Raw genomic sequence first — 22,688 nt, forward strand, 5'->3', positions numbered from 1 at the left:
AGTCTTTGAAGACAAAGACATTCACAACACTATTATCATTAAATTATTGCCATTAAAATTGGCTCCATTAGCACTTGAAGTGTCTGGGTAACACATTTCGTACCCTAGTTAATTAGAAAACTCTGTTGCCATGAAAGTAGTTTCGGAAGTTACACATTTCAGTTGCTTGGTAGAGACTTCAATTATGTAAAGGCCTTCCTCAGAAGGCGGTTTTTCAAGTTGTTTTCTCAGTCATCCAGTGAGCTTTAAAAAAAAAAGTCTTTATCTGGGTGACCTCAAGGCGGTGTTGATCCCTCCGCAAATGTGGGTGGTAAAGTCTGTGCCAGAGAGAGGGCTGCGTGAGGGGTGCGGGTGCTGGGTTCCCTCAGTTTCTCCCCTGACGTGCTTGTGCTGTCACTCCACAGGCCTGATGAGGTCGCGGGTGCGGGGGGCCGACGCAGCGCAGGCCAAGGTGCTGACCTTCCTGGACAGCCACTGCGAGTGCAACGAGCGCTGGCTGGAGCCCCTCCTGGAGAGGGTGGCTGAGGTGAGGGTGCGGCCGGGACGGGCCTCTGGGCGATTTCGTCCACTGTGGGAATCTGTCAGTAGGGAAAACCGCTTGGCACGTACAGGGGAGGGTGAGCAGAGGCTGCTGAGAGTCTGGATCGTCTAAGACAGCCCGCCCCCTCGGAGGGTCTTCCTTTCCTGCCCGGAGCTTTGCGCCCATTCTGAGCTCAAAGCAGGTAGAGTGCTGAGGACAGAGGCCGCAGGGCCCCCAGCCTGGCCTTGCCGCCCTGAGACCCGGGCTGTGGCTCGTGGGCAGGGGCAGCCCCAGCCACACAGGGACGCATGAGGCCAGCAGGTGAGCGGGGACTGCTCATCTTTGCCTCCTAGAAATGCTATCTCTAGTGTTACGTTCGGCCTCTTGTGACATCTCTGTTGCCATCTGCTTGTTTTATTGACTTTCTTTTCTTCCTACTAAGAAAGAGCTTCTTTGGGACAATAAAGCAAATGTAATGAAAGTGCTGGAGAAATATTAAAGGAACAAGTCATTCTTTTTGTACCATAGTCAGGAATGCAGATAAGCAGCAAATCATGAAACATGAAATAACAAATGAAATAACTCAAATGACGTGTTGTAATCCTCACTACATAGTCTCATGCTAATGCTTGCTGAGATGCTATCAGCCACTCTTAATTTCTTCTTTGGGGTTAATAAAAATTGACATTTGTTCTTGGCTGTTAGGGAAATAAAACAAAGCCAAGAACAGTCCCAGGAGGTAGTTGTTCTCCACCAGTGAACATGTACGGGGCTACCCCCACCCCCTGGCACCTCCTCTGGGGCCGCGTGCTCTGTGCTCCTGACCCCCAGCACAGTGCAGGGCTGTGGGTGCCAAGCCAGGGGGCAAACCCCAGGGTGTGGGGCGGCGGGTGTTGGGGGCAGGGATCTCCCTCTGGGCACTGACGCTCAGGCCTCCCCCGTGCAGGTCCTGGTTGGTCCTGACACCTGCTCTTGCCTCCCCTGCATTTCAGGACAGGACCCGTGTCGTGTCCCCGATCATTGATGTCATCAACATGGACAACTTTCAGTACGTGGGCGCGTCTGCGGACTTAAAAGGCGGTAGGTGCTGCTTGGGGCCCAGCCTGTGTGCGGCTCAGTGCTGCTCCATCTCAGGTCAGGCGCAGCGATAACACCTGCATGCGGCCCTGCAGGTCCCCACCAAGAACGCGCCTGTGCTCAAGCCACAGGGCTCGTAAGGGGACAGAAGCAGCCTGGCCTCCCTGAGACTGCCTCCACGATTCCCATCCTTATCTGCTGCACTTACATGGCTGCAGGGACGTGTGGCTTGGTGTACACAGCCATCCCCATGGGAGCTGGTGGAGAGATGCCAGGCTGACGGGTGTGTCCTCTATACCCCACCATCTCCTTATAGCCTCCATCTCCTGCTGGAAACCCATCCACCTGGCTCTGCCCTGATTTCTGGGCCCCCAGGCCTGCACGGCCCACCCCTCCTGTGGCCTGACTGTCAGCCCCTCCCCACTAGCCACCACGTCCAGCCTCCTTCACAGCCCACCCCTCCTGTGGCCTGACTGTCACCCCTCCCCACTAGCCACCACGTCCCGCCTCCTTCTGGGGACCCTTTTGTCTGAATGATGCCACTAGTTTCGCAAGGGCCCTTATGTCTTGAGTGTGACGGTAAAAGCCACCCTCCACAAAGCGCCATAGTGAGGTGTCTGATCTTGTCTTTATTGTGCTCAGTCATGTCTGACTCTTCAAGACCCCGTGGACTGCAGCCTTCTAGGTTCCTTTGTCAGTGGGATTACCCTCGCAAGAATGCTGGAGTGGGTTGCCATTTCCTCCTCCGAAGGATATTCCCGACCCAAGGCTCGAACCCATGTCTCCTGTGGCTCCTGCACTGGCAGTCCTTACCATCTTGAAAACTATCGAAGGCCCCAAAGAACTTCATTCACGTGGGCTGTGCTGATGAGCATTTGCTGTGTTAGAAAGTAAGGCTGATGGTGAGAACAGGGAGTGATGCAGGCACACCTGTGCTGCCCGTGTGCACTGACGCCTCCTGTCCTGAAGCTTCCAGAAAACTCCTTCCTGCACTTTGGGAAAATGAGATCGAAAGGGGCCTGTAAAGCCTTAATATAAATATGAAAGGAGTTTCAGTATCACAGACCTCCAGAAAGGACCTGAGGACCCCAGGGGCTCCTGGACTCCACCTGGAGAGCTGCTGTTTTCATGAGGAGCTTCACAAAGCTGATGGGTACACAGGACTCATGCTAGCTGGCCCTGAGGAGCCAGCCCTATTGTCCCTGTGACCCAGGACTGTGTGTCTCTGGGGTGACCTGGGTCCCACAGGCTCTCCTGAGACCCAGGACTGTCTGTGGGGGTGACCTCTGGCCCACAGGCTCTCCTGTGACCCAGGACTGTCTGTGGGGGTGACCTGGAGCCCGCAGGCTCTCCTGTGACCCCAGGACTGTCTGTGGGGGTGACCTGGTACCCTCAGGCTCTCCTGAGACCCAGGACTGTCTGTGGGGGTGACCTGGGGCCCGCAGGCTCTCCTGTGACCCAGGACTGTCTGTGGGGGTGACCTGGGGCCCGCAGGCTCTCCTGTGACCCCAGGACTGTCTGTGGGGGTGACCTGGGGCCCGCAGGCTCTCCTGTGACCCCAGGACTGTCTGTGGGGGTGACCTGGGGCCCGCAGGCTCTCCTGTGACCCCAGGACTGTCTGTGGGGGTGACCTGGGGCCCGCAGGCTCTCCTGTGACCCCAGGACTGTCTGTGGGGGTGACCTGGGGCCCGCAGGCTCTCCTGTGACCCCAGGACTGTCTGTGGGGGTGACCTGGGGCCCGCAGGCTCTCCTGTGACCCCAGGACTGTCTGTGGGGGTGACCTGGGGCCCGCAGGCTCTCCTGTGACCCAGGACTGTCTGTGGGGTGACCTGAGGCATGCAGGCTTCTGCACGGCCCAGTGGTAAATGCTTCAAGTTCTAAAACTCAGCTGGTTGGCAGCCTGTCCTCTCAGAACTCAGCTAAGACCCAAGAACTCAGCAAAGCCTACTGTAAAGAGAGAAACAAGAGAGACATCAGAACCTTTGCCTTCCGTGTGTGCGATTTATTCACTCTTGATTCTTCACACCTCAGATGAGTGAACTCTTCTTCCAACGGCCAGGCACCCCAGTTTCTTTATGTAAGCTGAGGGGCTTCTTTTCCATCTCTAACATTTTGAACTGATTAGAAGATGGACTGTTCCAGACAGACACACAACTGAGGGTCAAGCGACAGTTAAAAAAGAAGACAGTAAAACTGAGACATCAGATGGAACCTTAGAAAGCAGAACACTGGGCCCCGCCAGGGAGCCCGGGGCTCTGGTGCCTCTTCCAGGCCGTGTTGTCGTGGGCAGGCCATGTCCCCTCTGCCCCTCAGCACCCCTGCCTGAGAAAAGGGGTGACCATCGTGCAGCCACTTGGGGGTGGCTGGAGGAGGCCAGGGCTGTGATTGGGAGGCTCCCACCCAAAGCCTCACCTGGGGGCAGTCATGCTGGGAGGAGGCACTTAGGTTGGGAGACAAGATTGCGGAGGTTCTTAGTAAATGGTAAGCGTGTTTGGGGCTTTCCAGTTCAGGCCCTCGGCTGTCACTGTCATCCTTGGTGTGACTGTCCAGTTTGTCTTACCCCTCAAGAATTTGCAGGAGCTGAGCTGTCCTGGGCTCTCCTCCCGCAGCAGCTGTTTGTGGTGGAGCAGATGTGGATGGTGAGGTGACCTGCATGGGTGCAGCCCCATGCTGCCCCAGGGCTGGGCCAGGTGCATTCCGAGAGGATTTGGTGAAATCCCACGCCATGCGGCTCAGCTGCAACCAGCAGAGACTGAAGGGACCCAATTTGCGGCCCAGGAACCCGTACTCTTATCCTCTCTGCTCTCTCTCTCTCCTCCCCTGGGACCTTGTTAGGGGGTGCCTGGCAGATTTTTTAATCCATCCCTCTTCTTTCTCACCTCCTTACAGCCCTTGGGTATTACCTCACAGACTCCAGTTTCCTTATTTCACACTTACACTTTTTGGTTTTAGGAAAAACTGCCCCACAGTTTGTGTGTTGGATAAGCTTCCTGGGGAAGGATTTCAACGTGTGCCCAGCCCTCTGGTCTCCGTGTCCCAGTCTACTGCACAGTCTCTCTCTTCCCCCTGCATCATCTGTTTTTCCTTTCGTTTTCAGTGAATCCATCCAAATACCCGGGACGGAAGTACCAGCAGCAGGCAGCCCGTGCTTACAGCATCCTGTGTTTCTTTTCTCTTCTGTGACCTGCAGGTTTTGACTGGAACTTGGTGTTCAAATGGGATTACATGACCCCTGAGCAGAGACGGTCCCGGCAAGGGAACCCCGTCGCTCCCATAAAGTAAGTGCCAGGCGTCCTTCAGGTTCCCTTCTCTGAGGTCACAGGTGAGACATCAGGCTCCAGCCTCATGTTCCCTCGGGACCTAGTCGCGCTCTTGTCTCCAGCCACACCCTCACTTGCCCTCATCTTCACTCAAGGGAGAGTCTCTGCCAACAGCTTGTAGAATAAAGTACTTTGAGATTTATTTTCTTGTACTTAAATACATCAGATCTGCCAGTTCCACGTCCTTTGTGCTGATAATGTAGAGCATTTTCCACACAGGATGGGATCTCAGGCTGCCCTCAGGGTCTGGGCAGAGAGGTGGGCAGCCAGGGTGAGCCCCACCGCTGCCCCCGGTCAGTGCCCTTGTTCACCGGATTCTGCCCTCTGTGCGGAGGAGGCACCTGTATCACTGCCAGCTGGGCGGGGTCCCCAGGTGTGGTGGGGATGCCTGTCCGGGAACACCTAGTTCAGGGGGTCCCTGCGGACACCGTCACTGTCTACATTGTGGTGTTTGTCCCCCGTCAGCAGGGAGCTCCAGCAGCATGGGGCCTGGACTTCTCACAGTGACTCCATGGAGACAGGGCTGGGGCTCCGCTGTTGACCTGTACCCAGGCTGAGAGGAAACGAGAAGATGATGGTTCCTCCAACAGAGGAAGAAGCTGTCCAGTGATGAGGATAAGAATAAGGGTAGCTAGTATCATCAAGCGTTTCCTGTGTGCGCTGGGTGCTTTAAGCCTGTTATTGTTTGTAATCCTCCAAGGAACCTGGCACAGAAAAGCCGAGTACTAGCCTGGGGCACACTAGCAAGCATCCCAGCCCAGCAGCTGCTCTCACGTAGGGAGGCTCCGTGCAGCCCCTCGCACTTGGGAGCATCTGAGCAGGGCACTGAAGCCAGCAGGGGTCAAGCTGAGAGGGGCCCCTAGAGCTCTGAGCTAAGGACCAGGCTGTGCTGTTGTTTTCAAGTCTTGTTTTCAGGCTTGACCTTGGCATTAGAATGCTGGTGATCTAACCATGACCTTCGACCTCTCTTTTCTCCTACCCTCTCTGCCTCTGTAGAACCCCTATGATTGCTGGAGGGTTGTTCGTGATGGATAAGTTCTATTTTGAAGAGCTGGGGAAGTATGACATGATGATGGATGTGTGGGGAGGAGAAAACCTGGGTACGTATGAGCCTTGTGTCTTTGGACACCAAACTGTTTCCATTCTGCTGAAACCATGGTCTTTTCTTGCCAACCAAGGGGTAGAAATGAAAAATGGAAGTTTTGGAGAAATTATTAAGTGAGAGTTTGTAGTATGGAGGTGCCAGTTGGAAAAGGTTTATAGAGACATTAAAGTGACCATGTAACAGACGTAATTAGTCCCCTTATAAAGTATAAATAGCACCCTTTTTAATCTTAAAAGTGTCTTGGGTTGGGCATTAGAATGTGTTTCCTTAAGAATGTAGGATGCTAGATACAGAGTCTTTGAAGGAAATTACATACTTGTTAATGTCATCCTAATTCAGGAGTTTGGAAAACAGACTGACAAAAATTGGGGGAACACTTGAGGCTCTAAGACTCATTTTTAGACACATAGGAGTCCCAGCAAAGCCTGTTAGACTAGCTGAATTATAATCATGGGGCAGGGACGGTTCTGTTTTGTTTTTGTTTGTAGTGCATGCAAATCATTTTTACCAGTGATTAGGGACGATTAAATTGTATAGAGTTTGGTCTTTATTGGCAGTTGCATCGAATTTACTGCATAAATATAGAAGGACTCTTGTTTCGTGTTATTTTTTTGTTTAGGGGGTTTTGTTTGTTTCACTGGGAGTTTCTGAGCTGAGTGTCCTCGCCTTTGAATGCTGCTGAGCTACTTTCTCCCCTGGGGAGGAGGAGAGAAGAAGGATGCTGCTATCACTTGCAGTCATGTTTACTTATAACAGAGACTTTGATTTTTTTGTTTGTTTAAAAGAAAAGACTAGGTTAGACAAGCCTGTTATTTTTCTCTCATTTTATGATATTAATGTGAGTGATAGCGTCTCCTTTGTGGAGAGAGGTTATCGCCTTGGTAGATTTTGAAAGCTTCTTAGATTCAGTGACTACACCCGGAGAAAGGACCTGAGTCGGATGCCTTTTGGATTTTTTTAATGATACACTGACGAGTATCATTACAAGCGAGGCAGGGCTTGATTGAAATCTTCTGAGCACAGAAGTCTTCAGAAGGATTGTTAATCTCCCGAAGGGAATTCCGAGTCACCTTTGCCCTGCTGGCACCCCTGGGGCAGCCCAGCCAGCCAGGATCACCACCTGGTAGCAAAGTAGAGCGGGGTTTGCTGTGTGCCATTAGGTTACGGTGGACGGAGGCAGCCAGCCTTTTAAAGCATCAGAATGTAGAAAGAGTATTTTTTTTTTAATTTGAGTTTTTTTGTAGGCTCATTACTTTACAATATTGTGTTGGTTTTGCCATACATCAACATGAATCTGCTACAGGTGTACATGTGCTCCCCATCCTGAACCCCCTCCTACCTCCCTCCCCATACCATCCCTCTGGGTCATCCCAGTGCACCAGCCCCAAGCATCCTGTATCCTGCATCAAACCTGGACTGGTGATTCATTTCTTATAAGATATTATACATGTTTCAATGCCATTCTCCCAAATCAAATGTCAAAGGAGACTTTGCACTCGGAGACCAGTGGGAGGGGAGATATTCTTTCTCGTTACCTGGTTTATTGTTGGTTTGGTTTGTATGTTTAAGTACCTGTGCCGTGTGCGAGGTTCCCTAGAAGGGCTTGAGGGGTTCAGGTGGGGTGACACATGGTGGATGGGGAAGAAGGTCAGGGGTAATGTGGTCTGGGTGCTGCTGGCACTGTGGCACCTCCTCCGGTGACGGGCTCTGACATGGCCACTCTGGAGGGTCTTCTCCGATCAGGATTAAACAGGCACAGGGTTTCAGCAGGAGGAGCTTGCAATGAGTCTTTCTCGCATCTTGGCACTGCTCACACTTGATTTTCTGGGTGCTGCGTGCACACCCACTGTGGTTGTCCAGCCTGAGGGCTGACGTGGGTACCTATTAGGAGAGTCAGGGAGTGGGGATGCCCGAGTCAAATCCAAACACCCCCTCTTGGGATGCCTCACCAAATCTACTAGTGCTCCCAGATTTCCTCACCTACAGTGTAAATCTAATTAAAGCACTTAAAAAAAAACAGAGGGAATTCCCCGGTGGTTAGGACTCAGCACTTTCATTGCTGTGGCACCAGGTTCAGTCCCTGGTTGGGGAGCTAAGATCGCACAGCCTTCCATTGTGGCCAAAAAGGGGGAAAAAAATTTTTTTTAAATAAATAAAAAGGACAAAGAATGCTACCTCTGGCCCCTGTGAGATGTGGGGGTTAGACTCCTTAGGAATGTTATTTGTCCTTTTCAGCCCATCCCCACAGCCTTAGGAAGGATGCTGTCCACCCCCAGTGCATCATCTCGTTTCATGCTTTCTGGAAGGGACTGAGGTCTTGCTTGAGGTCTCGAGCTTATTGTTAGTAGAGCTAAGATACAGACACAAACTGCCTAATTATAACCACCATGTTTTCCTGAGTAATCAGTCATCCCTCGTCGGAGCCCAGTGAAATCAGTTGAACATAACTGTAGTTGTTTGTGGCCTTAAAACTCTCCCACCAGGTGTCTGAATGGCTCCCTTACTGGTTTAACAGGCTCCCCATACAGGAGCCAGGGAGTCTTCGTGGCCCTGAGTTTTGAATTTTCCAGATAGGCAACTATATCTTTGAATTTTATTTCCTTAGATACAGAGAGCCTCCTAGTCAAGTTTTGTTCAACACTCTGTGTAGGCTTGGTGGTTATGACCACACATTTCTAATATGATGAGGGAAGTGGCCATTAAATTCCCCAAACTGCTACACAGGGAGGTGTTTGGGGCTTCCACTCACTGGTCCCAGTAGAGATTCCTGCTGCCCTGCTCTCGCATGGGTGTCGCATGCCTTTGGCCACAGCCTGGGCACCTGCTGCCACACGAGGCCTTGTGTTCCGCAGGAACCCACCTGGCTCTGAGCCGTCTGCGCTGGCAGCAGTGACTGCGTGTGCCGCTCTGTCTCACTCCCCTGCATGTTGTCAGGGGTGCAGAGTGATGCTGAGGAAAGACCCTTTTATACCAACCTCAGGAAGTCTTTCAGAAAAACGAAGTCTAACCCTCCATCATTTCATATCTTGATTTTCCTGTGTAACCTATTTCTCGAGTTCAGTCACGTCCCTGCTCAGAGTGGGTGGCGATCGGGACGGGAGCCCGGCCGACTCCCCGCGTCCAGGCTGCTCCCAAGCGTGGTGCTCTGGGCTGCATGTGTGTGCACGTGTCATGACCCGCGCCTGCTTGTTCAGGTGCTGAGTCCTCGGGTAGACTCTGTGTTGACTCGGGTGAAGAGCAGGTGCTGAGTCCTCGGGTAGGCTCCGTGTTGACTCGGGTGAAGAGCAGCCTTGCTGGCCTGGTGGCTGCCCGGTCTGGTTGTTGTTCGGGCATCATTGGTCACTGGACTTGGCCGGCTGGCTGGACACCTGCTGGTGCACAGGGATGAGATAAGTTTTGCGATTTAAGGGGAGACATTGTTTTTGTCCCGGATGGAGGAAGTTCAGGTGCATGCGGACGCTCTGGGCACTTAAGTCTTAGAGGAAGGTGGTGAACACAGTTGCCTCTTACATCTACACTGGGGCTGATGTGGGCATTTCATGCCTTTGATCGTGGACATTCGGGCACAGTTGGTTGCCTTTTCTAACTTGGATCCTTAGGAAGCATAGTAGTACTCCACTGTGGAGAACCAGTCAGAGAGGAGTTCTGGGCCGAGTCTCACCCACAGTGTTGCTGATGTTACAGGGGTGCCTGCTCTGCTGCCAGGAGTCTTGTGTTCACAGTGGGTCAGGGAATCAGTCTTGTCCTAGGGCTTCTAGTCTGAATCTGAAAAATATTTCAAGTGTGCTCTTACTTTCTTTAAAATTTGGAATAGACTTCTTTCATGAAAACAAGGAATTTGGTGACACAGATAGAGCTGGCATCTGTAATTCTGCTCAGTGGTAAAATCTAAGATAGTAAATGTCCCAGTATGGGTAGTTTGTTGGGCATAAATTATTCACTTTATCTACACTACTTTATATTGTCTGTATAATACCACTGCTGTGCAGACACCCTCATTCAATCTTTAGGATATTTCATTCAATCTTTTTTTCTCCATCTTTATTGAGGTTTCACTGACAATTTAAAATTGTATATATTTAAGGTATACAGCAGGGTGATGTGATATGCACCTGCATCCCCCCACACACATACATCCCTGACTGTGACCTGGACTCTAGAGACATGTCAGATGTCCCCCCAGGGGACATTCAAGGACCCACTGGGAAAAGGGTCCTCCCTGTTGGCATTGCCTCAGGCCCTGGAGGTGGGGTGGGCATCTGCACCCGTGGGCAACCCAGGCCCTCGGTCACCCATGTCTTCCCCACCTCAGAGATCTCGTTCCGCGTGTGGCAGTGTGGCGGCAGCCTGGAGATCATCCCCTGCAGCCGCGTGGGACACGTGTTCAGGAAGCAGCACCCCTACACCTTCCCGGGAGGCAGCGGCACTGTCTTCGCCCGGTAAGTGGCCGAGAGGCCCAGCAAGGCCCTGAGCACGGCTGACCGGCCCCGCACAGGCCTGACTGTGGGCTGTGTGGGAACATGTCCTGCAAGGGGCCGCCCCTTGGGGATGACGGGGCAGCTGTAGGGACTGAGGACAGCGCATCGCACTGTCTGATTCGGGAGCAGGGAGCTCCTGTGGGTTTTAAGCAGCTACTAGACTCCTTTGTTTTGCACTTTAGAAGGGTTCTTCTGCTCCCTGGCCAGAGAATGGCAAGGATGACACCAAGGGGAAATGATGGTGCGGATGGCAGAGGGCGGGGCCAGGCAGGCATGTTTACTGATGAACAGGAGAGAGTGAGCGGGGACTCCTTGGTGACACCCACGCTGGCGATCACACACTTGGCTGACGTGGTGCCCCTACAGACACAGGAAGCCTCAGAGTAGGGTGGGCATGCTTAAGGTGGGGGATGACTAGTTTATGTTTCACGTGGCATTTTAAAACCTATATTAAGTACAGATTGCACAGTGTTCTGTATCGTACAGAAACTAGATTTCTTAGCATAGAGAATATACGTTCAGGGAAACTTTAACAGAAGCCAAATATCATATAATGCTTCTGACCAAATTGCCTTCTCCCAAAAAGTATATCATTTCCCGGATGTTGTCTAAACTTCATTTCTCTTTGTTAGAAACAAAAATATGTTCTTAGATGACAACCTCTACAAAATCAAACAGTATTATGTACATTTTCCTCTAGGGCACTGTAAGACTCTTCTCAGAAACCTCTTGTAGAGACAGATCAAACACTTCAAATCAAAGCCTGATAGCTACCAGCAAAGCCTGGGGTTTCAGAAAACAGTCTTTTAAAATACACAAGACATTGCTTTGTATGCTTTTTTAAAGGGAAAAACCCCACTGTTTTTTAGAAGGGAAGCTTTGCCAGTGTATTTTACAGCCCGGGAGTCCTTTCGCTGGAGATATGGGGAGGAAACAACCGTGGTTCAGAACTGGGGGCCGCATGGATCATCAGGCCTTCAGCAAGGCCCTTGCTGCCCACTCTTGGCGGACTCACCTAAAAGATAGGGAGGTGGAATGTGTTAGTTTTGAAGTCCAGTTCTCTTTAATTTCTTCAATTATGTCACATTCAGGGTATAAGTATTTCACCATCTAAAAGTTGGAACTTGACAACAATAGCTAATATTTATAAAGTGTTTCATATGTGCTAGTCTGTTGGATGCTTTATAAATATTCACATCCTCTGCATGTGTATGAGTATAAGGAGTACATACTCCTCATCAGTTCAGTTGCTCAGTCGTGTCCGACTCTTTGCGACCCCGTGAACCGCAGCATGCCAGACCTCCCTGTCCATCACCAGCTTCCGGAGTCCACCCAAACCCATGTCCCTTGAGTCAATGATGCCATCCAACCATCTCATCGTCTGTCGTCCCCTTCTCCTCCTGCCCTCAATCTTTCCCAGCATCAGGGTCTTTTCCAGTGAGTCAGCTCTTTGCATCAGGTGGCCAAAGTATTAGACTTTCAGCTTCAGCATTAGTCCTTCCAGTGAACACCCAAGACTGATTTCCTTTAGGATGGACTGGTTGGATTTCTTTGGAGTCCAAGGGACTCTCCAGAGTCTTCTCCAGCACCACAGTTCAAAAGCATCAATTCTTCGGCGCTCAGCTTTCTTTATAGTCCAACTCTCACATCCATGCATGACTACTGGAAAAACCATAGCCTTGACTAGACGGACCTTTGTTGGCAAAGTAATGTCTCTGCTTATGAATATGCTGTCTAGGTTGGTCATAACTTTACTTCCAAGGAGTAAGCGTCTTTTAATTTCATGGCTGCAGTCACCATCTGCAGTGATTTTGAAGCCCAGAAAAATAAAGTCTGACACTGTATCCGCCGTTTCCCCATCTATCTGCCATGAAGTGATGGGACCAGATGCCATGATCTTCGTTTTCTGAATGTTGAGCTTTAAGCCAACTTTTTTACTCTCCTCTTTTACTTTCATCAAGAGGCTCTTTAATTCTTCCTCACTTTCTGCCATAAGGGTGGTGTCATCTATATATCTGAGATTATTGATATTTCTCCTGGCAATCTTGATTCCAGCTTATGTTTCATCCAGCCCAGCGTTTCTCATGATGTACTCTAAATATAAGTTAAATAAGCAGGGTGACAATAGACAGCTTGACGTACTCATTTTCCTATTTGGGGTCAGTTTGTTGTACCATGTCCAGTTCTAACTGTTGCTTTCTGACCTGCATACAGGTTTCTCAAGAGGCAAGTCAGGTGGTCTGGTATGCCCATCTCTTTCAGAATTTTCCACAGTTTATTGTGATCCATACAGTCAAAGGCTTTGGCATAGTCAATAAAGCAGAAATTGTTTTTCCAGTGGTCATGTATGGATGTGAGAGTTGGACTGTGAAGAAAGCTGAGCACCAAAGAATGGATGCTTTTGAACTGTGGTGTTGGAGAAGACTCTTGAGAGTCCCTTGGACTGCAAGGAGATCCAACCAGTCCATTCTAAAGGAGATCAGTCCTGGGTGTTCTTTGGAAGGACTGATGCTAAAGCTGAAACTCCAGTACTTTGGCCACCTCATGTGAAGAGCTGACTCATTGGAAAAGACTCTGATGCTGGGAGGGATTGTGGGCAGGAGGAGAAGGGCACGGCAGAGGATGAGATGGCTGGATGGCATCACCGACTCGATGGACATGAGTTTGAATGAACTCTGAGAGTTGGTGATGGACAGGGAGGCCTGGCATGCTGCAATTCATGGGGTCTCAAAGAGTTGAACACGACTGAGCAACTGAACTGAACTGAACTGAACTGGAACTCTCTTGCTTTTTTGATAATCCAGCGGATATTGGCAATTTGATCTCTGATTCCTCTGCCTTTTCTAAAACCAGCTTGAACATCTGGAAGTTCACGGTTCATGTATTGTTGAAGCCTGGCTTGGAGAATTTTAAGCATTACTTTACTATTCCAATCCCATACTCCTCATAAAGCCTTATAAATTAAGTATTATTATTTCTGGGCTTCCCTGGTGCTTCAGTGGTAAAGAATCTGCCTATCATGTTGGAGACTGCCTGCCATGCAGGAGACACAGATTTGATCCCTGGGTCGGGAAGATCCCCTGAAGAAAGAAATGGCAACCCACTCCAATATTCTTGCCGTGGATTCTTGCCATTCTTGCCATGGAAAAATCCTATGGACAGGGGAGCCCGGTGGGCTACAGTCTATGGGGTCATAAGAGTCAGACACAACTTGGCAACCTAAACCATCACCACCATTTCAACTTTAGGGGTAAGAGAAACTGAGGCACAGAAAGGTTCAATTCCTTTGTCTAAGTTCATGCATCTGGAAAGTGGGATTCAATCTTGGCCACTTGGCTCTGGAGTCCATGTTATTTTTTATCCAAATCTCTAAGTACAGTTAGTGGTTGAGGCTGCTAGATTTCAGCATTGAGATACAGACTCTAAAGTAGCGTCTAGGGTGGCAGGGAGAGAACCATCTCATTTGTGCAGGTCACTGTGTGAGGAAGGGAAGGAAGCAGACAGGCAGGGACGATGGGAGGGATGAATGGAGAAGTGGCTCCTGGGTTCCTGCCTTATTCTGCCACATGTGTGCCCTGTTGCTTTAGAGAGAGCATGGTGATGCCACACCTGCAAGCTCTTACATCATATCACGTCCCTGGATGCCCGTTGAGTGAGAACCCTTTGGCAGTTCCTTCTCTTTTTCTTACAGCTTTGTTTCCAGTTAGCCTCTTACAAGCCTTTTAGACTGGAGAGTGTTGCTAATGTGCTTGCATGTGGATGTGGATTAGAGTTTTACCAAAAGGCCAAGGGAGCTCCCAGCCAGAATAGCCATGGGACAAGGGGGCAGGTGCCTTAGAAGATATTTGGGTTTACTGTTAGTAGTTAATGGTGAGACTTATTCATGGTAAGGGTAACTACTATTAAATTAAATGCAAAAAGCAGCAGTTTAAACTTACTCTCTTACCAAACATTTTCCTGTTTAGTGTGTGTGACTGGCCAGTCCCAGCCTCTGTCTCCTGCCTGCTTCCTGGCAGCCCTACTTGACCTGCACCAAGGCTGGGTGGGGAGGGGAGCAAAGGTAAGGTGCCCTGTACCTACAGCTCCTAGAAGACTGCTTGCCATAGAGGCGCCTGAGAAATATTTGCACAGGGAATTCAAACGAGTGTTGAGCAGCACATGAGGCTCATTCTTTGCGGCTACTTATGTATCTTTTTTTATTAAGTAGGCAGAAAAGGGGGCTTCGCATTTAAGAGTTGAGAAATGACTTAATCACTTAGTGACTTTTAGGTGATTTAAAACTGCTGTGTGACTGCACTTCCTAAAACCTTTTAATTTGGTGAAAACATCCGTCAATCTCCCTCTCCCCCATTCCCCTTCTCGCCACTCCTTTCTCCCGCCACACACGTATCTACCATGTGCTGTTCTGCTACTACTGTATTTCCATCCATGAAGACAGGGACACCTTCCCATGGCAACATGTGAAGCGTACACCTGTGTCTTTCATGGCCTCAGGAGCCCGTGTGTTTGCCCACTTACTGCTGATGGTTGTATAGGTTCTTTCTTCTGCCATTGTGAGCAGTGCTAAATGGAGCATGTTTTCATTCCTGGTTGGTTATTTTCTTGAGGTAAATTTCTAGATGTGGGAACTGCTAGATCAGAGGACAGCTACATTCAAATTATCTTGTCTGCCTCTTACAGGGTCTTCTAAAGAACAATCCATCTAGACACATATATCACTTGTTATAAAGGATCAGTTCAGTTCAGTCACTTAGTCGTGTCCAACTTTTGTGACCCCATGAACTGCAGCACGCCAGGCCTCTCTGTTCATCACCAACTCACGGAGCCCGCCCAAACTCATGTCCATTGAGTCAGTATGTCATCCCACCATCTCATCCTCTGTTGTCCCCTTCTCCTCCTGCCCTCAATCTTTCCCAGCATCAGGGTCTTTTCAGATGAGTCAGCTCTTCACATCAGGTGGCCAAAGTATTGGACTTTTAGCTTCAGCATCAGTCCTTCCAGTGACTATTCAGGACTGATTTCCTTTAGGATGGACTGGTTGGATCTCCTTGCAGTCCAAGGGACTCTCAGGAATCCTTTCCAACACCACATTTCAAAAGCATCAATTCTCTGGTGCTCAGCTTTCTTCACAGTCCAACTCTCACATCTATACATGACCACTGGAAAAACCATAGCCTTCACTAGACGGACTTTTGTTGGCAAAGTAATGTCTCTGCTTTCGAATATGCTGTCTAGGTTGGTTATAACTTTCCTTCCAAGGAGTAAGCGTCTTTTAATTTCATGGCTGCAGTCACCATCTGCAGTGACTTTGGAGCCCCCAAAAATAAAGTCAGACACTGTTTCCACTGTTTCCCCATATGTGCCATGAAATGATGGGACCGAATGCTATGATCTTAGCTTTCTGAATATTGAGCTTTAAGCCAACTTTTTCACTCTCCTCTTTCACTTTCATCAAGAGGCTCTTTAGTTCTTCTTCACTTTCTGCCATAAGGGTGGTGTCATCTGCATGCATATTTGAGATTATTGATACTTCTCCCCGCAATCTTGATTCCAGCTTATGCTTCATCCAGCCAGCGTTTCTCATGATGTACTTTGCATACAAGTTAAATAAGTAGGGTGACAGTAGAGAGCCTTGATGTACTCCTTTTCCTATTTGAAAACAGTCTGTTGTTCCATGTCCAGTTCTAACTGTTGCTTTCTGACCTGCATATGGGTTTCTCAAGGGGCAGGTTAGGTGGTCTGGTATTCCCATCTCTTTCAGAATTTTCCACTGTTTATTGTGATCCACACAGTCAAAGGCTTTGGCATAGTCAATAAAGCAGAAATAGATGCTCTTGGGAACTCTCTTGCTTTTTTGATGATCCAGCAGATATTGGCAATTTGATCTCTGGTTCCAGATGTTCAAACCAGCTTGAACATCTGGAAGTTCGTGGTTCACGTATTGCTGAAGCCTGGCTTGGAGAATTTTGAGCATTACTTTACTAGCGTGTGAGATGAGTGCAATTGTGCGCTAGTTTGAGCATTCTTTGGCATTGCCTTTCTTTGGGATTGGAATGAAAACTGACCTTTTCCAGTCCTGTGGCCCCTGCTGAGTTTTCCAAATTTGCTGACATATTGAGTGCAGCACTTTCACAGCATCATCTTTTAGGAATTGAAATAGGTCAACTGGGATTTCACCTCCACTAGCTTTGTTCATAGTGATGCTTCCTAAGGCACCTTGACTTCATATTCCAGGATATCTGGCTCTAGGTGTGTGATCACACCGTCATGATTCACTGGGTCATGAAGATCTTTTTTGTACAGTTCTTCTGTGTATTCTTGCCAAACAGGAGATGGCAAGAGTGAACGTCAACATCCTAGGAATGGACTGGAATGGGTGAATTTAACTCAGATGACCATTATATCTACTATTGTGGGCAGGAATCCCTTAGAAGAAATCGAGTAGCCATCATAGTCAACAAAAGAGTCTGAAATGCAATACTTGGATGCAATATCAAAAACGACAGAATGATCTCTGTTCGTTTCCAGGGCAAACCATTCAATATCATGATAATTCAAGTCTGTGCCCTGACCAGTAATGCTGAAGGAGCTGAACTTGAACAGTTCTGTGAAGACCTATAAGACCTTCTAGAACTAACACCCCAAAAAGATGTCCTTTCCATAATAGGGGACTGGAATGCAAAAGTAGGAAGTCAGGAAACACCTGGAATAACAGGCAAATTTGGCCGTGGAGTACGGAATGAAGCAGGGCAAAGGCTAATAGAGTTTTCCCAAGAGAACGCACTGGTCATAACACCCTCTTCCAACAACACAAGACTCTACACATGAACATTAACAGACGATCAACACTGAAATCAGATTGATTATATTCTTTGCAGCCAAAGATGGAGAAGCTCTATACAGTCAGCAAAAACAAGACCAGCAGTTAACTGTGGCTCAGATCATGAACTCCTTATTGCCAAATTCAGACTTAAATTGAAGAAAGTAGGGAAAACCACTAGACCATTCAGGTATGACCTAAATCAAATCCCTTATGATTATACACTGGAAGTGACAAATAGATTTAAGGGACTGGATCTGATAGATAGAGTGCCTGATGAACTATGGACAGAGGTTCATGACATTGTACAGGAGACAGGGATCAAGACCATCCCCAAGAAAAAGAAATGCAAAAAAGCAAAATGGCTGCCTGAGGAGGTCTTACAAATAGCTGTGGAAAGAAAAGAAGTGAAAAGCAAAGGAGAAAAGGAAAGATATACCCATTTGAATGCAGAGTTCCAAAGAATAGCAAGGAGAGAGAAGAAAGCCTTCCTCCATAATCAATGCAAAGAAATAGAGGAAAACAACAGAATATGAAAGGCTAGAGATCTCTTCAAGAAAATTAGAGATACCAAGGGAACATTTCATGCAAAGATGGGATCAATGAAGGACAGAAATGGTATGGACCTGACAGAAGCAGAAGATATGAAGAAGAGGTGCCAAGAAGGATATAGGCCCCAAACAAATTATTTTAGTAATTGTAACTCAGATGATTTGAAAGGCTCCCCACTTATAGCTCAGTTGGTAAACAATCCACCTGCAGTGCAGGAGACCCCAGTTGGATTCCTTGGTCTGTAAGATCCCCTGGAGAAGGGATAGGCTACCCACTCCAGTATTCATAGCCTTCCCTTGTGGCTCAGCTGGTAAAGAATCTGTCTGTAATGCAGGAGACCTCAGTTCGATCCCTGGGTTGGGAAGATCCCCGCACAAGGGAAAGGCTATCCACTCCAGTATTCTTGCCTGGAGAATTCCCTGGACTGTATAGTCCATGGGGTCCCTAAGAGTCAGACAGGACTGAGCAACTTTCACTTTCTTTCACTTTCCATGTTAAAGACCTTTCTAATACGGGAACAATACCTATTCTTGTAGAACGTGAATATTGTCTCCCTGATGTATTTATCATTGGTGGTTAGAACTTGGGCTTATATAGTATCTTCAAAGTAAATTTTTGGAGAAGTTACAAGACAAAGGAAAAGGACTTCGAGCTTCTAAGGGAGCAGTTGGAGGGAAGGTGGCATGTTTGGGGGCAGCCAAGAGGAGCTACTCCACGTTGAAGGTCAGGAGGGGTGGTGGTGAGGAGATAGCCCTCATCCAAGGTAAGGAGCAGCAGCTGTGCTTTGCTGGAACAGCCGTGAAGAGATACCCCATGTCCAAGGTAAGAGAAACCCAAGTAAGTCAGTAGGTATTGTGAGAGGGCATCAGAGGGCAGACACACTGAAACCATAATCACAGAAAACTAGTCAATCTAATCACACTAAGACCACAGCCTTGTCTAACTCAATGAAACTAAGCCATGCCCTGGGGCAACCCAAGATGGGCGGGTCATGGTGGAGAGATCTGACAGAATGTGGTCCACTGGAGAAGGAATGGCAAACGACTTCAGTATTCTTGCCTTGAGAACCCCATGAACAGTATGAAAAGGCAAAATGATAGGATACTGAAAGAGAAACTCCCCAGGTCAGTAGGTGCCCAATATGCTACTGGAGATCAGTGGAGAAATAACTTCAGAAAGAATGAAGGGATGGAGCCAAAGCAAAAAGAATACCCAGCTGTGGATGTGACTTGTGATAGAAGCAAGGTCCGATGCTGTAAAGAGCAATATTGCATAGGAACCTGGAATGTCCAGTCCATGAATCAAGGCAAATTGGAAGTGGTCAAACAGGAGATGGCAAGAGTGAATGTTGACATTCTAGGAATCAGCGAACTGAAATGGACTGGAATGAGTGAATTTAACTCCGATGACCATTATATCTACTACTGCGGGCAGGAATCCCTCAGAAGAAATGGAGTAGCCATCATGGTCAACAAAAGAGTCCAAAATGCAGTACTTGGATGCAATCTCAAAAACGACAGAATGATCTCTTGTTTGTTTCCAAGGCAAACCATTCAATATCACAAGTAATCCAAGTCTATGCCCCACCCAGTAATGCTGAAGATGCTGAAGTTGAATGGTTCTATGAAGACCTACAAGACCTTTTAGAACTAACACCCAAAAAAGATGTCCTTTTCATTATAGGGGACTGGAATGCAAAAGTAGGAAGTCAAGAAACACCTGGAGTAACAGGCAGATTTGGCCTTGGAATATGGAATGAAGCAGGGCAAAGGCTAATAGACTTTTGCCAAGAGAACACACTGGTCATAGCAAACAGCCTCTTCCAACAACACAAGAGAAGACTCTACACATGGACATCACCAGATGATCAACCCCGAAGTCAGATTGATTATATTCTTTGCAGCCAAAGATGGAGAAGCTCTATATAGTCAGCAAAAACAAGACCGGGAGCTGACTGCGGCTCAGATCATGAACTCCTTATTGCCAAATTCAGACTTAAATTGAAGAAAGTAGGGAAAACCACTAGACCATTCAGGTATGACCTAAATCAAATCCCTTATGATTATACACTGGAAGTGAGAAATAGATTTAAGGGCCTAGATCTGATAGATAGAGTGCCTGATGAACTATGGAATGAGGTTTGTGATATTGTACAGGAGACGGGGATCAAGACCATCACCATGGAAAAGAAATGCAAAAAAGCAAAATGGCTGTCTGGGGAGGCCTTACAAATAGCTGTGAAAAGAAGAGAAGCAAAAAGCAAAGGAGAAAAGGGAAGATATAAGCATCTGAATGCAGAGTTCCAAAGAATAGCAAGGAGAGAGAAGAAAGCCTTCCTCCATAATCAATGCAAAGAAATAGAGGAAAACAACAGAATGTGAAAGGCTAGAGATCTCTTCAAGAAAATTAGAGATACCAAGGGAACATTTCATGCAAAGATGGGCTCGATAAAGGACAGAAATGGTATGGATCTAACAGAAGCAGAAGATATTAAGAAAAGGTGGCAAGAATACACAGAAGAACTGTACAAAAAAGATCTTCATGACCCAGTGAATCATAATGGTGTGATCACTCACCTAGAGCCAGACATCCTGGAATGTGAAGTCCAGTGGGCCTTAGAAAGCATCACTATGAACAAAGCTAGTGGAGGTAATGGAAATCCAGTTGAGCTATTTCAAATCCTGAAAGATGATGCTGTGAAAGTGCTGCACTCAATATGTCAGCAAATTTGGAAAACTCAGCAGGGGCCACAGGACTGGAAAAGGTCAGTTTTCATTCCAATCCCAAAGAAAGACAATCTCAAAGAATGCTCAAACTACTGCACAATTGCACTCATCTCACACGCTAGTAAATTAATGCTCAAAATTCTCCAAGCCAGGCTTCAGCAATACGTGAACTGTGAACTTCCAGATGTTCAAGCTGATTTTAGAAAAGACAGAGGAACCAGAGATCATATTGCCAACATCCGCTGGATCATGGAAAAAGGAAGAGTTCCAGAAAAACATCTATTTCTGCTTTATTGACTATGCCAAAGCCTTTGACTGTGTGGATCACAATAAACTGTGGAAAATTCTTCAAGAGATGGGAATACCAGACCATGTGACCTGCCTCTTGAGAAACCTGTATGCAGGTCAGGAAGCAACAGTTAGAACTGGACATGGAACAGACTGTTTCCAAATAGGAAAAGAAGTACATCAAGGCTGCATATTGTCACCCTTCTTATTTAACGTATATGCAGAGTACATCATGAGAAACGCTGGAAGAAGCACAAGCTGGAATAAAGATTGCCGAGAGAAACATCAATAACCTCAGATATGCAGATAATACCACCCTTATGGCAGAAAGTGAAGAGGAACTATAAAGCCTCTTGATGAATGTGAAAGAGGAGAGTGAAAAAGTTGGCTTAAAGCTCAACATTCAGAAAACTAATATCATGGCATCTGGTCCCATCACTTCATAGCAAATAGATGGGGAAACAGTGGAAACAGTGTCAGACTTTATTTTGGGGGGCTTCAAAATCACTGCAGATTGTGGTTGCAGCCATGAAATTAAAAGATGCTTACTCCTTGGAAGAAAAGTTATGACCAACCTAGATAGCATATTCAAAAGCAGAGATGTTAACTTTGCCAACAAAGGTCCGTCTAGTCAAGGTTATATAGCTTTCCAGTGGTCATGTGAGAGTTGGACTGTGAAGAAAGCTGAGTGCTGAAGAACTGATGCTTTTGAACTGTGGTATTGAAGAAGACTCTTGAGTGTCCTTTGGACTACAAGGAGATAAAACCAGTCTATTCCAAAGGAGATCAGTCCTGGGTGTTCTTTGGAAGGAATGATGCTGAAGCTGAAACTCTAGTACTTTGGCCACCTCATGCAAAGAGTTGACTCATTGGAAAAGACTCTGATGCTGGGAGGGATTGTGGGCAGGAGGAAAATGGGATGACAGAGGAATAGATGGCTGGATGGCATCACTGACTAGATGGACGTGAATTTGAGTGAACTCGGGAAGTTGGTAATGGACAAGGAGGCCGGGCATGCTGCGATTCATGGGGTCGCAAAGAGTCGGACATGAGTGAGCAACTGAACTGACTGACTGAATGTATTTATCTTCGAATCATGGAATGCCTTTATATGGGTTCTTAAAGAGAACTGGCTCTCAGCCCAAAATGTGAGTCTCCTTTGTCCAGGGATACTGGAGGAGAGACGTTCACTGCCTTAGCGCTGCTCCACACATGCTCTAAGGAGAATGCTGGCAGGAGAAGATGCTGGTGCCGTGCGTGTGGCAGCCTTTAGTACATTTCATACATTCCAAGGTAGCTTGTCGCACTGGCCTTACTGATCGTAGGTCATTTCTCCCCATGATTGTGAGATGTAAATGTGGGGTCTTCTGGCCTTCTAGAGAAGCCTGTTCTGCCTGGACCCGTCCAGCACAGGGTGGTAGGAACCCCAAATGTGGGGCGTGTACTACTATCCCTCACTATTCCTGGTCCAAAGAGGATGCTCTCAGCTCAGCTCTGCCCAAATTAATAGTAACTGTGATTTGCTGTCAACTTTCCCAGAGCTGTTTAGTCATAGCTCTGCATCACAGGCATGATGAGAAAGGCCAGAGAGAAGAGGTCAAGGATTCTTGGTTTTGCTCCCTGACACCAGCCTTCTGGGCTACACAGTAAGAGTTACTGAGAGTGATTCTCTTTGGTCCTCGGTGGTACAGCCACAGTCCCTGTTTTAAAATACCTCCCTGTGCTGTGATTCTAACTTTGACTTTTGCTCTTTGACAATCTGTGTTCAAAGAAAGATGAGGAGGCTGTTTTTGTTGTTCAGT

The 22,688-nt window shown here is 47.8% G+C and overlaps 1 protein-coding gene across 1 annotated transcript in view; it reads left to right on the top strand.

The window, feature by feature from the left end:
- The window catches only part of GALNT2 (polypeptide N-acetylgalactosaminyltransferase 2), a 185,767-nt gene that overhangs the window by 149,897 nt on the left and 13,182 nt on the right, over positions 1–22,688 (top strand). The window contains exons 7-11 of the mRNA XM_027531034.1: positions 405–526; positions 1,513–1,600; positions 4,788–4,875; positions 5,914–6,017; positions 10,335–10,461. Of these exons, the coding sequence (XP_027386835.1) occupies positions 405–526; positions 1,513–1,600; positions 4,788–4,875; positions 5,914–6,017; positions 10,335–10,461 (529 nt within the window). The remainder of the gene's footprint in view (positions 1–404; positions 527–1,512; positions 1,601–4,787; positions 4,876–5,913; positions 6,018–10,334; positions 10,462–22,688) is intronic.

This window comes from Bos indicus x Bos taurus, chromosome 28 (genome assembly GCF_003369695.1).
Source record: "Bos indicus x Bos taurus breed Angus x Brahman F1 hybrid chromosome 28, Bos_hybrid_MaternalHap_v2.0, whole genome shotgun sequence".
Lineage (NCBI taxonomy): Eukaryota > Metazoa > Chordata > Mammalia > Artiodactyla > Bovidae > Bos > Bos indicus x Bos taurus.